Source organism: Agelaius tricolor, unplaced genomic scaffold (assembly GCF_023055355.1).
Source record: "Agelaius tricolor isolate 1412-34295 unplaced genomic scaffold, bAgeTri1.0.p SCAF_10, whole genome shotgun sequence".
Lineage (NCBI taxonomy): Eukaryota > Metazoa > Chordata > Aves > Passeriformes > Icteridae > Agelaius > Agelaius tricolor.
The window spans coordinates 15,050,679-15,067,125 of record NW_027269270.1 but is presented as its reverse complement, the minus strand read 5'-3'; the positions used below and the strand labels follow the sequence as shown (position 1 = coordinate 15,067,125).

The 16,447-nt window shown below is 37.7% G+C and overlaps 1 protein-coding gene across 3 annotated transcripts in view; it reads right to left on the bottom strand.

Annotated features, from left to right (window-relative positions):
* Positions 1-16,447, bottom strand: part of OLA1 (Obg like ATPase 1) — a 104,354-nt gene that overhangs the window by 72,935 nt on the left and 14,972 nt on the right. For all 3 annotated transcript variants that reach the window (XM_071434881.1, XM_071434882.1, XM_071434880.1), the window contains exon 4: positions 8,496-8,623. In XM_071434881.1, the coding sequence (XP_071290982.1) occupies positions 8,496-8,623 (128 nt within the window). The remainder of the gene's footprint in view (positions 1-8,495; positions 8,624-16,447) is intronic.

Below are 16,447 nucleotides of genomic sequence, written 5' to 3'. Positions count from 1 at the left end.
TGAGGTTCTGAAGAATCTTCTTGCTATTTTATCAACAACAGATGAAGCTTCACTTTAATTGCAAAACCTAAAATAAGTACTGAAAGTAGCATTTCTGAGGTATTTCACAAAAAATGAATAAAGGTTTGGCTTGGTATTTTGTTAATTGTCTCCAGGCACAGAGGCTCCAGGGTGTTGTTTGAGGCTAGAAACCCCCTGGCATCAAAACTAAAGCAACAGTTTCCAAAGCAGCTCTTGCAACTACTGCTGATAATCATCCAGCATTTAAATCCAGCCCATTGCTAATTCTGTTTTCTGCAGAAGATACCAAGATAAAAATTCATCTTGAAATACACTAAAAAAGAGCTGGGAGAAACTGTGTGAAGGAAACACAAGAGTGACAAGTTCCAAACAGACTAAAAAACAGGCCGTAAGAATTTCTGCTGAGATGCCATTGGTAACTGACTAATACATAACTCGTTGTAAACCCAAGTAGAAAAGCAAAACTTCATCTTCACCCAAAGTGAAGCTGGACTTCATCAGAACAGAAGAGAAAGTCTGGAAAGCATATTGAAATCATACCAATTATCTTTGTTGAAGGCTCCCCTTCAGAAGAAGTCAGCAGATTTCCACATCAATACTTCAGCATTACAACAGCACAAAGGCACATCTGCAACCAAACCCTGCATCTCAATAACATCTCGCCATAAATAACAGTCATAAGAAAGTCAGATTTCTTCAGACTCTAGTGGACAACATGCAAGGTTTGAAAGAAAACATCCCTACATCTTGTAAACTTAGAAGAAAAGAAAACGAAAAAGAAAAAAAAAAAGGATGCAACTGGCATATTTCCTATGGCTGCCTTTTTACAAACATTTTTCATCTTAACAATCTCAGCTTAATGCTCCCTCAGCTAGAACAGCATGACTGTTTGCTGTATTACATATTCAATCTGATTAGAGAAATTACCTATTTTTAAAATAACCCAGCAAGAAGAATATGGTTATTTTTAAGACCCAAAGCCCCTTTTACTACATGGTTTCAAAATCAGTTCCAACAGCACAGAAGATAGTGGCAGCATATCCATGAAAAAAGGTGTTGGAGTATGGAGCCACTTCAGAAGAAGAGCCACTTCAGAAGAACCTTCCCATCCAGTGTACAAGTCTGGCACAATGTATGACTTGGAAAGGGACAAACACCTATTTTTCTGAAAGTGGCATTTTGGCTGTTGTAGAAACCAGGCAGCTCCCATAAATAGCAATTCTGAAAGGAAACTGAACCAGAGCTTTTTCTGTCAGTTTATTTAATGGTCTCAAACTCTCACAGGCAAAGACAAAGGAACTCTAAACCAACAACCCAAAGATCTCAGACAAATTTGCTTGACACAGAACAAAAAGGAGGTATATATTAATTAAATCTTACAAGAGCATATCTTAACTAACCCAGAAGCTTTGTTTAGTTTGTCTAGGATAAGTAACTTACAGCCAGAAAAAGAAACCCAAAGCCAGGCTCCTCCTGGTCTTCATTTGCAGTAGTTAGTCCACTGTTCAGTACACAGCAATCAGATATGTAAACTGCTCTTTGTCTATTTTAATACTGAAGGCACATAAGCCTTGGAAATGATCACCTCAGCTCATTTAGTATTGACTCACTTGCATATTCAACTCCAAAGCAACAAGGGACAGTGATAGAGAGCCCCTGAGCAAACTCCTGCCATTCACAAACCAGGGTAGCCCATGCCCTCAGCTGTGCTAGGAAGCATAGCCATCATCTACGATTCAATTGAAAAACAGAAGTGCTTCAAGGAATCTCTCCAATTTAAAGTTTTCCTTAAAACTCTGCATTAAAATAAAAACCAAAACAACAAACAACAACACTTTCTCAAAAAGCATTAAAAAAAAAACCCAACACTTTCACAAAAGCAGCTTTCTGACAGGGATGATATAATATTCTCAGTTTACAGACTACTCACCTTTCTGATACAATCATGCAGCTAATTAAAGTGAAAACACTCAACCACTTATATTTTTGCAAAGAACTGTTACTTTACCTTTTCTGAGGTAGCCTTCTTCTGACCAAAGGAAAACAGGCAAATATTTCATATTAGAAACAAAAACATTTAGGAAAAAAAAACCCCAATCCATCTGCAGTACTTTTCCCTTCAAGCTTTCAAGAAAGTCGATGAAACAGCAAAAAAAAAAAATTAATAAATTATTAAACTATCACTGTTTTTAAGAAGTCCGGATACTCTACACCATCAGCAAAGACACCCACTCAAACAGGTAAACATGTATTTCACAAACAGGCACCTGAACACCCCAACTCTATCACACATTGACGATTTCTCTGAAGTATTACAGAGGAAAAACTCATCTGCATTGCCTAAATAGCAATTACACACTGCCAAATCACACACACAGAACTGTAATAAAAGTAGTCGTAGGTCAAATAACAGCAATGACTCAGTAAAGATAGCCTGCCTGGTCTTTATTCTCAGGGGAGGGAGGGTTTACTGGTCAAGTACTTTATGACTCACAGTACAGTATATTAGAAATTTTCTATGTATTCTTTAGAATTGAGAGATTGCCCTTGTAGCTCAGTAGGTAGCTCTCCTGTTTCTGGCCTGCGAGGTCATAGCTTTAAGTCCCTGCTGAGGAAACTTAACAAGTTCCATCTATAAATAGAATGGCATTAGATGCTGCTACTCTAGCAAGGGTGGTGGCCTTTAGACAGGAAATTTTATGTTTTCATCTGTTCTGATACAAAAAAGAAACTGGACATAAAGAGGCATAGGATATTATGCTAAAGATGAATGACAAAGTGGGTTCCAAAATCCACTGTCACTTCAATCAGCATGATACTAACAAATCTAGCATTATCAAGCTATGATAAAGGCTAGACAAGAACGCAAGAACAGTAATTTTCCTTCTCAATGAGAGTAAGTAATTAAATAAAATTACAGACTTTACAATATTTGAGACTGAAACCTCGTAGGTACAATACAATCAAAATTCGATTTGTGACATCAAGAGGCAACCTCAACATAAAACAAATTTTGGACTGCTTGATTAATAACAATGTTGGAACATTCATAGCTCTCTCTATCTGAAGAAGTAAAGTACATCCTTGAGAGATATTTAATTATCATGGATTAATATGATACATATAAATTTTTGCTCCTAATATCCATATATTTGGGGAGGCTTGTTCAGCTCTCAGAACAACTATTTGTGAGAAATTTTTAAATGAAACCTATTTTAACACTTACCTGAGTTTATTTGTGCTTTCAAGTGTAACCACCTGGCCTTAGAGGAACACAGATTAAAGCTCAGGTATCAGTTTCATTTAGTCTGGCAATGTAATTTACTGCTCAATAAAGACAAAGGCTAACTCACTACAGTGATGACAATTTTCCAGCACCTGTTCCACAATCTGCACCCACATGCCCAGGAAAACAAATTCACTCCTCTGCTGGAGACAAAGCTGCAAACAGAATACTGTGAACAGCTCTGAGGTGCAAACCAACAAATTTTGTTCATATACACACACCAAAAGAAAAGAACACCAGCAATGTAACAGGAGATCAGGGTGATTTTATAATGTGATTTCCTGCATCTCAAACACACTAACATTATGTTCAAGGACGATGACAGATCTTGCAACATTCTTCTGCAATTTTTCAGCATAAGAGGTTACTGCCCTTCCTAATTATCTTTTTGCCTAAGTGAAAAATCTAATTAGTTAAAAGTTTTCCACAGCTGGCCAAATTAAGCTAGTTGATCCTGCACTGGCACTGATCAATCAAACAGGATGGGTGTACAAAATGTCTCCCTCTCTCTTGCAGGTGTAGGTTTCAAAGTAGTAGTAATTGAAACTGCATGAGAGAAGATTGACAAGAATCCCATCCTGGTCCTTTAATTCCACTATCAACCTTTTGGACAATAATGTACTAGTATTGAAAGCACACATAAGGCTCTTTTCTGCTCTTCATATCCTTCTACAAACAACTGCTTTTAAGCATCAGCCTTCATCCCAGGTCTTCTTCCACGTTCTTGTACTGAAATTTTGAAATTGCAACACACAATGAAAAACTAGTCTTGCAAATATAAATTATTTCAATTTTAGGGATGATTTTGCTAAAAGGAGTATAGGAATGACATTTTCATAACTCTGTGATTAGAAAAACTTCCTATGTGAAATCTTTTTTTAAAGTCAAAACACTGTATGGTATTTAACCGAAAAAATCCCAAACAAAAAAATCTACAAAGAAAAAAACCCACAAGCACTAGATTAATACACAGACACAACTGCCAGTTTAATTTGAAAGCTTTCCCAATTTCTGGGCTTAATATGGAGAAGTTACTGAAAGCCAACTGAAAGTTTAGCTGAACTATGACCTTTTGCATCTATTTTATTAAACCTTAATTCAGTTGCTCTAAAAATAAATAAGAAGAGAAAATTTCAATAGGTACTATCATCTACTCAATAGCATACATCAATACATCTGGATAGTGTAACACTAACAAATTTGATATGTGCAGACTATTTTTAAACTTTGGTAGCTTAGCAGTGAACGATTTGTATTTGTAAACAGGCAACACTTTTTTAACAGGTGTCAATTGCACTTAGTAATATAAAACAAAACCAAAGCATCTTCAAAAATTTGAACCAAAATATGCCAAAGACAATACCACTTTTTTTAAGACAGATATGTTAACATCATTTCAAGGTGAATTTTGACACCTCATTCACATTATAAAGACGAAAAAACAGCTTCAGATATCAGAAGTGACAGAGTCAAGCTACAGCTGCATAAACTGAGCCACATAAATGTGATTCCCAAAGCACAGAACACACATGCTGAAAGGATGAGATGTAAGTCATACTATGTTCACTGAAATGTTAGTGCAGTGGAGTGTGGCCAAATAATATCCTCACAAGCCTCCTCTCAGTAGCAGTTGGATTCCAGGAGCAGCAATCAGCAAGTATGGCTTCTTGTTAGAGAACATGGGGGAAATCATGTTCTCATCATGCCTCAAGCATATAAAATTAGCATATAAGGTTAGCATCTTCATATAGAAAATACACACATTTTTATGGAAGTCAAAAAAATCAGCAAAAAAAGAGGATGTAATCTTATTCAGTTAAATTACTTTATCAACACTTTGATTTTTGTGGGCAAATTAAAACACTAACAGTATTACTAAAGGTTACCATTAACCTTCATGATGGTAAAAAAATACAGTTAAGTCAACTTGATTTTAAATGCTGAGCAAAAATCAGCAAAAATATTGTCAAACCCAGTTTTGATTAGAGCTTTTTTCAAGTAAGAATAAACTACGCTCAACTGACATGATTCATAGCTATCAAAGCTTTAAGTAATGACAAATAGCTTTACAAGTTATCTAAAACCCTGAAGGAGGCAGAACCAGGGGGTGGACTAAACATTTCCAGTTTTAACAAACATACAACTGTAGTAAAAGCAATTAAAGCTTTCTAGGAACCCACGGGCATTGGTCACACCAGTCACTTCCGTAAGACCGCAGGGGATGTTTACCCAGCTTCACAGCTCTTTCACTCCTACCACAAAGAACAAGATTTCACGGATTATCAGTTACCAATCTCCCCATCCTGATGCTAAAGGGCAGCTGGAGCTCCTCTGCTGTAAAGTCAGAGCACTTCCAGAGGAGCTAAGCAGGAGCTTCCCAGCCCAACGTGCCAGCACTGCCCCAGCACCGAGTCACTGTGAGCAGCAGGGAGCTCACAGGATCCTCTGCAGGACTGGCACACCGGGGATGCCACAGGTGAGCTCTCAGGTTCTTCCACAAAACCCAGTGTTGCCTGCCCTACTTGAAACATTGGGCATCCAACCCTAATGTCTTTTTATTAATTGAAAAGGAGCATTTGATAGCCAAGTACTTTTACAGACAAGCTTCCTCCCAATTTCTGTACCTTTGAAGAGAAAGACTGGATTTCATTAAAGAAACTAAAAATAACAGAAAAATGTGGAACATATTTTCTAGAAAACTAGGACTGCAGAATATCAGTGGGAAGAGAAATTCAAAAACATGAAGAGCTGTGGCTATTTAACACCCAGTATGTTCAAAAACTTGACAGAGATATAGCAGTGACTAAATACTGATATCTACCATTTTCCTCACTGAGGATTGTTTAAGTATAATTTGTAAATTTACACTTGTAACAAAATTGCCATTTATAGTTCACCGTACAAAGAAAGAAATTCTCTACAAGTACTTGTGACCGATCTGCCATAAAAGTTGAAAGATGGTTAAAGCCATTAAACTGGGGAAGAAGGGCTATGATAACCTTCAAACAGCCTGCCTTCTGTCACCACACAAAACACTGCTGCCTCAGTCAAAACTGCAGTACACCTGAAACAGGAGAACAGCTGTCAGAAATGTTCCAAATTAAACCATGAAACTTGGAAGATGTACAAAGCTGTACCTTAAAGCCCATGTCAGGTTACTGTGGGACTGCAAACACCACTATCCAGGACAGACAACCATTTCAAAATTAAATTCCCCATTCACTCAGCCAGTAAGTAAGTAAGTGTATCTGAGGTTTTCAGAACTGGGTGTGACCAACAGTAAATTATACTCCTTCCCCTAAAAAGCTGGGATAACATCTGAAATTTTTCTTTTTAAGTGTATGGAGACCAACTGGTTTAGTATAAGTATCAGTAAATCATTTTCAGTTTGTGCACTTTTACAGAAAAAAAAAATCTACAGAAAATATCAAAAGCCGAGAATGGATTGTTCTATTCTGCAGGGGAAAACTTAATTCTCTTGTTTGCTGAGCTAAGAGAATCTACTTTGTACTGTCACTAATCATGTATAAAAGTACAGTGGTGCTCAACACAAATTTACCTCTCCTTTCACTTGTCCTGTTACCCTACCATGTGTGGTTGCCTTGTGTTGCCTGTTTCTTTGCAAATATTAAATATATCTTAGACACCTAAACAATGTTTTTATTGATTTAATGAAAACCATATATTGCAAGAAAACTAACAGTCTAACAAGGACATGAAAATTTGAGGGCTGAAAATTCACAGCCACTTCAAGATGGGGGTATGGTCTCTTTTTAAATGAAGTAAAGAAAGTAGAGAATTAGCTAGATGGAAACAGAATTTCTCCTCATATTTATGCCATGTAAGAGCTCACCTGTGTACTTTGTGGTGGATCGACTCACAGGCAAAAAATATCTCAAAATACAAAGAGGTAACAACAGTGTATTGTTATGGCAGCTAAAAAAACAACAAATAGACCTTCTGTTCTAAAGAAAACGCAGTTTAACACATCCTCAATAAATAAAGAAAACAGGATCAAACTCTTCAGCCTAGAACTATAAAATACCTTTACTGAGCTACCCAAAGTTTGTGTCACCATACTCAACTCCATTCCTATCAAGCCACTTTCTTACCTATTGTTACCTTAATTAATACAACTTGGTTAATTCTCAAACGCTTTCTGCAAAATTAGCAACCGAACCAAGCTAAGTCAGAGCCTAACAAGCCTTTCTTCAGTATACTCAGGCATGCAGAGCTTAAAGTCTACAGCACAAATCCACAATGACCTGCATCTGACTTCCTGCCTGGCATCCATCAAAAGAAAAAGACCAATTCTCTGAGGGACTCTGCTTCCCATGCTGGCCATTACCACAGGCAGTAGCAGTGTGTATCACAACAGCACAAAGACAGGGAGCAACACTTTCAGTGCTCAAAGGTGAAAATGTGTTCCAGATCAAATCAAAATGAAAACAAACACTAAATTTTTCATGCCTTGAAAATACACAATCCCCAGATCACTTCCTATTACAGCTCTTCCTACCAACATTTTATAATTCTTATTTTCTCTTCACCTTCAACACCACCTCCTTTCCAGCTTGCTGGCATACAAGTCTCACCCTCCAGTCCCCTGCCTACTACCCTTGAACAGGAGCAGCCTACCAGGGTTCTTCTTAAGTCACTTTCTACTGTCACTGCAGAGATTCAGTGTTCAGTGTCCACCCATCAGGCTGAAAACTGACAGTTGGTTTCAGGGCACTGGCTCCCAAAGATACACAGTTCATCAGGAACTTGGACCAAACCCTGGTAAAAGGCAACAAGGAAACTTCATCCTCTCAGGATCTGCAAAGTTTAAGGATTTACAAAAGCAGCAGATTTCTACTTCCATTTCTGTCTTTTATTAACACATTCCATTTTTCCTTCTTCATGAAATTAGACAAGCTGCCATGCACTGCCAGCAAAAGAAAATGAAACATCATTACTGCAGATTTCCAAAAACCCAGTTTCTTTTAAGTCTTCAGTACAAGGCTAATGAAGAAAGGCGTACCTGTTACATAGCAGAGGATGAGGATTGTCTTGGCTGGAAAAACCTGATGGCTTTGAATTGAATGGCAGAAGTTGAATTGTAATGGATATTTGCTCCACAGTTATTAATTACAGTACAACAATGCTGTCCTTAAGCTAGAGAAAACAGGTAAGTAAGTTTACATACGCATCAGATGAAAGATCCCATCACAGGCGTTAATGTGAGACAAGAAGGAATTTCCTAAGCCTTGTCCAGTGTGGGCTCCCTTCACAAGGCCAGCAATATCCACCACATTCAGAAATGCCGGAATTTTGCTGAAATATAGAAGTTAGAAGTTTCATTACTAAAGCATATTAGCCAACGTTTTTGGCACAGAAATAAATACAGAACATGAAAATCCAACACTTCTTTGCTGAAACAAGTTAAACATCACAGTGTGGAATGCACAAGACAAAATTCCCCCCATCCCATGTAAAACATCCATTCTCTAAGTTCTCTGTAAATATTTATGTAAAATGAAGTAAACTAGTTCTGAAGTGTGGAATCATACAGACAACTACACAATAATCAAGCAGGCCTGGAAGGCTGAGGCATAAATACATCATGGGTAATGCATAGTTTTCACAGGACCAAAAGGATAAGACACAAAAGGCCATTGCACTCTGCTATTGCACACCTCCAAGGTTACCATTTAGTTCAGCAGGTTATGCAACTTTCTCAGAAGAGCACTTTTTTTTTTTTAATACAGTGCTGATTATAATTAGCAGTGACTAGGGTAATGCAAACAATTTGGAAAAAAACAGATGAAGATAAGTTAAGATGGTATTATAATATAAACAGCTGTGATGTTTTCCACCATGGTGAACAGCAAAGGGTTAAGAAAACATGTTCACATGATACAGCAACAACAGAATAGTCATTAAGATCAAATTAGCTGACAAAAAACAGAAAGAAGCTTTTAAAGTAATGGGAAACTTACAAACTGCAAACCTTCTATCCTCCACAAATTCTCAACTTGTTAAAAAATGAACAAATAACATAATAGGCTTTTCATGTACACTAAACCAAATTACTTCTCAAAATCAAGCTGAATCAAGAAAAAACCCCAAGAAACCACTAAAACTTTGTGATTAGGTGTTGACTAAAAGAACCTTCATATGCTCTATGCAACTAACACCATCATCATGAACAGTGGCAGAGACAGACACAGTGATATGCTGCAAATCCCTCACTTGCAAAAGACCAGAAACTGCACACACCAGTCTCAAAACCTCCAGCTTGATGGCTCCAAAATAAATAGGTGGAAGAGTAGTTCATTCCCATCAAACACTTCATCACCATCATATTTCATGAGCACTATGCTAGGACTAATACAGCAGCTCACCATTTTACTGGCACTAAGTACAGCAGCAAACTCCCAAACCCACAGCTTCCACACAGCCCTAAGGAGAGGGGTGTGACCACCCAAGGCAGCATGGGTGAAAAAAGCTGATCTGGAAAGCACTCGCCCTGTTCTGTGGTGAGTGATCTCAACAGGAGATTCAAATCCAAAGATATAGATTCTGTGGTCCACCTTAAGATGCCTTTTCTGAAGACCTACCTTGGCAGTGCTGCCCACAGACAGAAACTACCACAAAGGTGGGAATGAGGGCTAGGGATAACCTAGCCAGTAATCTTCTAGGCAGTGTTACATTTCTGAAATCTTTATTGTCCACAGCCCAAACAAAGCTTTATTTTTATTCGTGTGACAACTTGCTGATAAATATGTGTTTTCAAATACTGAATATTTGACAACATGACTGCTGTCAAATCTGTCAAATCTGTAGCAGGAAACTCCACCAGCAGGAAAACCACCTGTATCATCACAGTGCCTGGTATGGCAGCTATAGTCGAGACAGAAAAAAATGTAGATACATGGATCATTGTCTCTGCTCTGAGCAACTGACTTAGGTAGAACAAAACACAATTCCAACTTTTTTTCCTTTGGTGCTACCCCATTTTCATTTGACTACAAAAAAATCAGCAGATGTGCTTCCTTACTTCAAATTAACTCTCTTTGGGGAGATATGATACACTAGAATCTGTTTGAGTATGGACCATCAATTATTTCTGGAGGAAGGGTGACCTAAAGGTTTTGTTTTCAGCCTTGCTCTAACACTTCCAAAGAAAAATTATTTATTTCAAGTAAAATAATTTCACAATACAAGATCTGGACAAAATCTTTTTGTTTACTAAGGTGAAGCTCAAAGTGTCACTAAACCTGTCAGGTATAATACCTTAAGAACTTAGTGACATGCTCCATGTAATTAATACCTTTGTGATGTACTTAAAAAGAAACAATTATGTAACACAATACAGTATGTTACTTACATTCAGGTAACACAATAGTGACTTTAAACTTCACTAGGCCCATGAAAAGAAGGGCCCATCCTTGGGAAGACAGATATTGTGTGCTGCAAGTTAATGCTGTGGAATGCAGTCAAAAGTACATGAATATAAGTACACTATGAAGTAAACCAATTTTACAAATTTCACATGTTTGTCTCACTACATTTTTTTAACTACCAGTACACAAACTCAGAAGAAATCCTGATTTAAGACACTAGGAAGAATAACTCACATTCTGAAGACAGAAGCCAGTAAATATGAATGCATTAACCCAGTAACTCCTTTTGCCTGATACAAGAACTAACATACTTCAGAAGAAACTGCGGGCAACTTCCCAGTCCTTGCTTTTTGAGACTTAACTACTCAGCAGCAAGACAGAAAAAGCCACTCTTTAAAGCACTTCTCCATTGTCATTTTAAACTGTGTTTTAAGGAAAACAAAGGTGGTGTAAGAAATGTTCTATACTCCCCTCTCACCTTTCTGGTAGGATTAACCTCCCGGCCAGCCATCAGAACAATTCACACTTTCACTACAAAGATGCCACATTAGGGCAAGACAGATACCTTCATATGCAGATGGCCACTCTATCACCAGAATCAACCTCATTTGTTACACAATAGAAAGAAAACTCCAGCACATTTCTTTCACAGCTGAGTAACACAAGCAAGAGACCTTTGAAGTGTGTGGGTTTCCAGGGCGCTTTCTCACCTTCACTTTGGGTACCACAAAGCTCACATTCCAGGCAAATTAAAACTATTCCCGCTGTTAGACACCTTCCGGGTCTAAATCTCTGTTTCATCGTAGAAAGATGGACACACAGAAAAACAGAAAAAGGCACAAGGTGGTCACACTTGCCTTTACTCTGAAGGACAAAGAGTCAATATTATGAAACTAAAACAAAGAACACTGCACAAAATGAGGGGAAAGTACCATATATATTGAATATGGTTTATTGAAGACTTAACTGCATTTTGCTGGTTTTTCCTCCTCCTCTAAACATATTAATTTCAATTTCTTAAGATTCGTTAGTCAGCATTAGCATAATGTCACTGAGCCTCAAATGATCATCAGGAACAGGTGGCATCAACTGATCATTTGTATAAATCAGTGCTACACCAATCTACCATAAAGCATATCACAAGGATTTATATTATGAAACAGAACACCAAATCCAGAAGTGTCTCTATATTTTAACCACAGGTTTAATTCTTGAGCAGGAATTTTTTACCTCACTTTGAAAAACATCAGCATTGAGTCTGTGTTCGTGTACCAGCTTCACTGTATGAGCAACCACACAGTAAAGAGCACAAGACCCACTGGGCCAAATAAAGTACAGTTTTGCAGCCTGGTGGTTAGGGCATTTTCAGGAATAAAAGGCTTATGCATCCATAGGGTTACATATTTTGCAGAAAAGAGAAATTCTTTCTTCCTGAAAATTCATACAACTTAAGTAAGAGTCATCTGTTAGCATTCACAAATGACCTGAAGTAAAAGCAGCAAGACAGAGAGAGAACATGTATATGGTGGCAATCTCTTTGAGAGCCATTCAGCTCTCAGTCTGTCCTCACTGCTATTTTTGGCTCATTTCCAAACAGAACAGTTTGGAACTCCCTCTTCCAAGAGACTGTTACAGCTCCCACAATCAATCTTGCAAGCAGTTTTGACCAATGTAAGCAAAATCCCTCACTGGGCAGTTATAGGAATCTGTTTCCAAAGAACGAGGTACTGCAGATGGACCCCGGTCATTTCCATGCAAGAATGATTTCATTAATAGCATTTTACCCATAGTACTGACAAACAAGACTTGAACCTAATGGCACATGAACCAGAAGTGAAAAATCTGCTAATTAAATTGTGCTTATATGAATTATAAGAAGGTAAGAGAGACTCAATGTGGATTACAACACATGCTCCGTGTCCTGTACATGCCCAACACCTGCATTCTCAAACTATTCAGTAAGTTATTATACCAACAAAATACAACTAATTTCATTTTGCCTTCTCTCATCAGGCAGAAAAGACGGCTCAAGTCACCATTATTTAAGACTTTTCATTCAGTGCTGACAAACAAGCAATGCCAGAACACACATCACAGCCCAGCTGATTTATACAGAACAGACTGAAGAGCAGGCAAAGTCAGTAACACCTAAGGAAAAAGAACATTAACAACAGGATATAGTTACCAATTGCCAACAATTTTCATTAAAAAATGGAATTCTTTTACAGATGCTGATATGTTAAGAGTCCCAGCCTGCTAAGTTATTGATCTCTCACTTGGAAACTACAGGTGGTTTCTGTTTACATAAATGCTCTCCTTAAACATAGCCCAAGTCCCACATGACGTCCCTCAAAGTCCCACTGCTGATCTGGTTTCTACAAAATGCTTTTCAGCAACTGTTTACATAATTTTGACTTTAAAACTTCATCATGTATCTGAGTATGCTATCCTACAATGAGTCCAAGGGAACTTTCATTTAATATTGCAGAAGACTTTTTTGATCTAGACAGTGATGGGATTTACTCAGATTTACTTCAGTAACCATCACTTGGGCAGTAAAGAGCTAAATGAATGCATTTTATCAATCTGCAATGCAACAGAACAAATCAAATCAATCTGCTGACAAAAAGAGATCCTGAAGTATAATGGACAGTGGTGGAATTTAAGAGGGGTCTGAATACCTAGTTAAAACTTAGATATTATCCTCCTTTGAGATAACCAAAATGAACTTTAAAATTTAAGTTTGAAAAGGACATCCAAGACAGATTAGAAATAGTCTAGGTGGAAGAGAAACATTTGTGGTTGCAATAAACTTTGTGTTTGTGAACACATGTGCAAGGCAACTCACAGGTGCAAACCAGGAATGAGACAAATACTGACAACTTTTTAAGCAGTTTGATTCATCCTTTCTCTCGACTCACTCCTGCTTATAATCTCATTTGATTTAAAGCAAGAGAGGAAGCAGAAACATAAGACTTCAAAATGACCTTTTCATTAAGATTTTCAGACAGGCTGATTCCTATCAGAAAAAGCAGTAGTTGGGTGTAATTACTTACAGTTAGGCTGCAGTTAATTACCTTAGGCTCACAGTGATTCTTCCTGAGTACTTCTTTTACTTAGTCATGTAACTTAAAGTAGAAAAAATGCAAATAATTGCAGTGAGGAGATTACTGGGGAACAAAACAAATGAAATAAGGAGGAAACTGCAGTTTCCTCTACCACCTTGGTGGAAATCATTTTGAGGCTGGACTCCAGTGTCAGTTGAGGCACATCTCCTCGTCAGGCACAGCACACCACAACTGTGGCAACAGGCAGGGGGACCTATGGCCTAAGAGTGGTGGGTACATACACCCAGAGGCTTTCAAGCTATTTGTGAGCTAGGACACAAATCACTGCTCAAATTACATGAGTTTGACATGCTTACATTTAAAAAAAAGTAGTTCTACGTTTAAGGTGATTAAGCAGCACTTCAATTAAATTTAGAACAAAAAATACACAAGAAAATAGCTTCATTAAAGCTTTTATTAAGTTACTAAAATTTCTTCAGATGCACTATGTGCACAGTTCTTCTTTTGTGTGAGATACCCATCACTCCTAAACACACAGTGTCCCATAAAATATTAATTGCAGTTAACAGAGCAACTCTTTCTGGCTTCCATGTCATAATTTTCATGTCAGGAGCTACTTGTTGAGATGAAAAACATCTCTTTTCCATTACAGAATTAGCAGACCTCATCCTCTGCTACCTACTTAGTATTCATAGATAGGTGGGGGGGAAATACACCTTTCTGCTTTAGTTCCAGCTGAACTGAATCAGTCTACAGAAAATACTCTCTTTCCAGTTACAAAACTGGAACTAATCCAATCATTAGTCTGTAAAACCTTGCTTGAAGGTATCTGTACTGCAGTAACAGAGGAAGGAGGACAACAAAATTAAAAATCAACCATCTCCTTTCTGAGAAAGCTACACATGGGGACAATGTAACAAATGAGTTTTCACTGAATATTGTATGAAATTTATAACAAACAAATAAGTAGCTTAAATACATACATTAAGTTAGTAGCATAATATAAACAAATACTTTAAAATCGCAAGCATTCAGAGTTGTGTTTAATATATTAAGGTTTCTTTTTTTTTAGCACCCACAGTTTCATTCACACCAAAAAAGCACACAGTAGTAACATTAAAGCTCAAAGAAATCATCTATATAATTTGGCAGCAACATAGCAGCTTTTACTGTAAGTTCTTAGAGCCCACCTTCTGTGTACAGTCTATATCATTCAACTTATTTATTGTCAACAGTCACATACATCCCACTGCTGCAGAAAGAAAAAAAGCACAGGTTACAAGTTCTGCCAGTGTACCTTAATCTATTAAATACAGATTTACCTGTAGATAATCATCTCTGAATTTTGCCTATGTGATTTCATTTACAAACATTTACACTTCCAATTAATACCAGTCAGCTTTCAGCTGTTAGCATGGGCTAACAAGTGACAGCACAGCAGTCCCAATGAAGCTGATCCATTCCTCTCTTCTCTTTTGGAGAGAGGAACGGATCTCCAAGCAACAAACAGTACCCGAAGATCCCAACTGTTTCTCCAATGGCAGATCAGCAGAACTAACTCCCACCAGCAATGCCCCTGGCAATAGAGTCAGTCTGGCTGCAGCAGAGCAGTCCCAGCTCAGTGGCACAGACAGCAACTGCCAGCCCAGCCCTGCCCCTCTCCCCTCTCCTGGCTCCCTGCAGGCACCAAGGCAAGATCACTCTGTCCTGTCACACATTATTTCAGTTAAGACAAAGTCACCCGTTTTTTCTTTTCCCCATCTCCCAACAATGACTGCAGTTCTGTGAAGACTAAGTGTAACATATGGGAAATAAAAACTCGAATGCTTTAGATTTTGAAAGACAAAATCTTGAGGCTAGACAAGAGTCCAATTTAAAGAGAATTCACTGTTTATAAACATTCTGTGTGCACAGATGGATTACATCTACTAATCCAAACAAGTAGAAAATTACCACAGAACGTATTACATAAAGATGAAGAACAAAATCAAGACTATACAGATAAATTAAGACATTTAAATTACAATTCAGTAGCCTATCTTTGTGACTACAGCCTTGTTTTACTGAGTTAGTCTGAGGCAGACAAGCACAAACAGCCCAGTAAGTTACCTCAGTCTAGTGTTCTACTGGACTACCACTAATTATCTCTGCTTTATTACTGTTACAGTGAAATACAAAAATCATATAAGCAGCAGAAGTGAACTCAGGAGATATAACTATCCACTAATGCCCACATCCATTAAGTAACAAATGTCTGTAGAAAGTCAAAAGACCGTTCAAATAGAAGCTGATTATCCAGCTTGTTATCAAACTCAGTATATTTACAGAGTAAAGACAGAAAATACACTATTTTCATTAATACTTTAGAGCGATGAGTTAGGAGGGAGGGAAGGAGAATTTGTGAGTCAGAGAACATACATACAAGTATTTACAATCTTAGCTCCTTGAGAAGATAGATGGCCAAAGGCAGGGTGAGGGAAGAGGTAATAATCTCCTTGTCACTTCAGCTATTAATATGGGAGTAGCCCTTCATAGCTAAGAGAGAATAAAAACGGATTATTGACACGGCCAAAGCAGCACTAATAGTACAAGTTAGAAGAAAACTGTCAACAAAACTTAAAAGCTATGTCATTACCTCTGCACAGTCAACAGCCTGAAAGCTCTGTAATTCAGCAGTTTTAAGA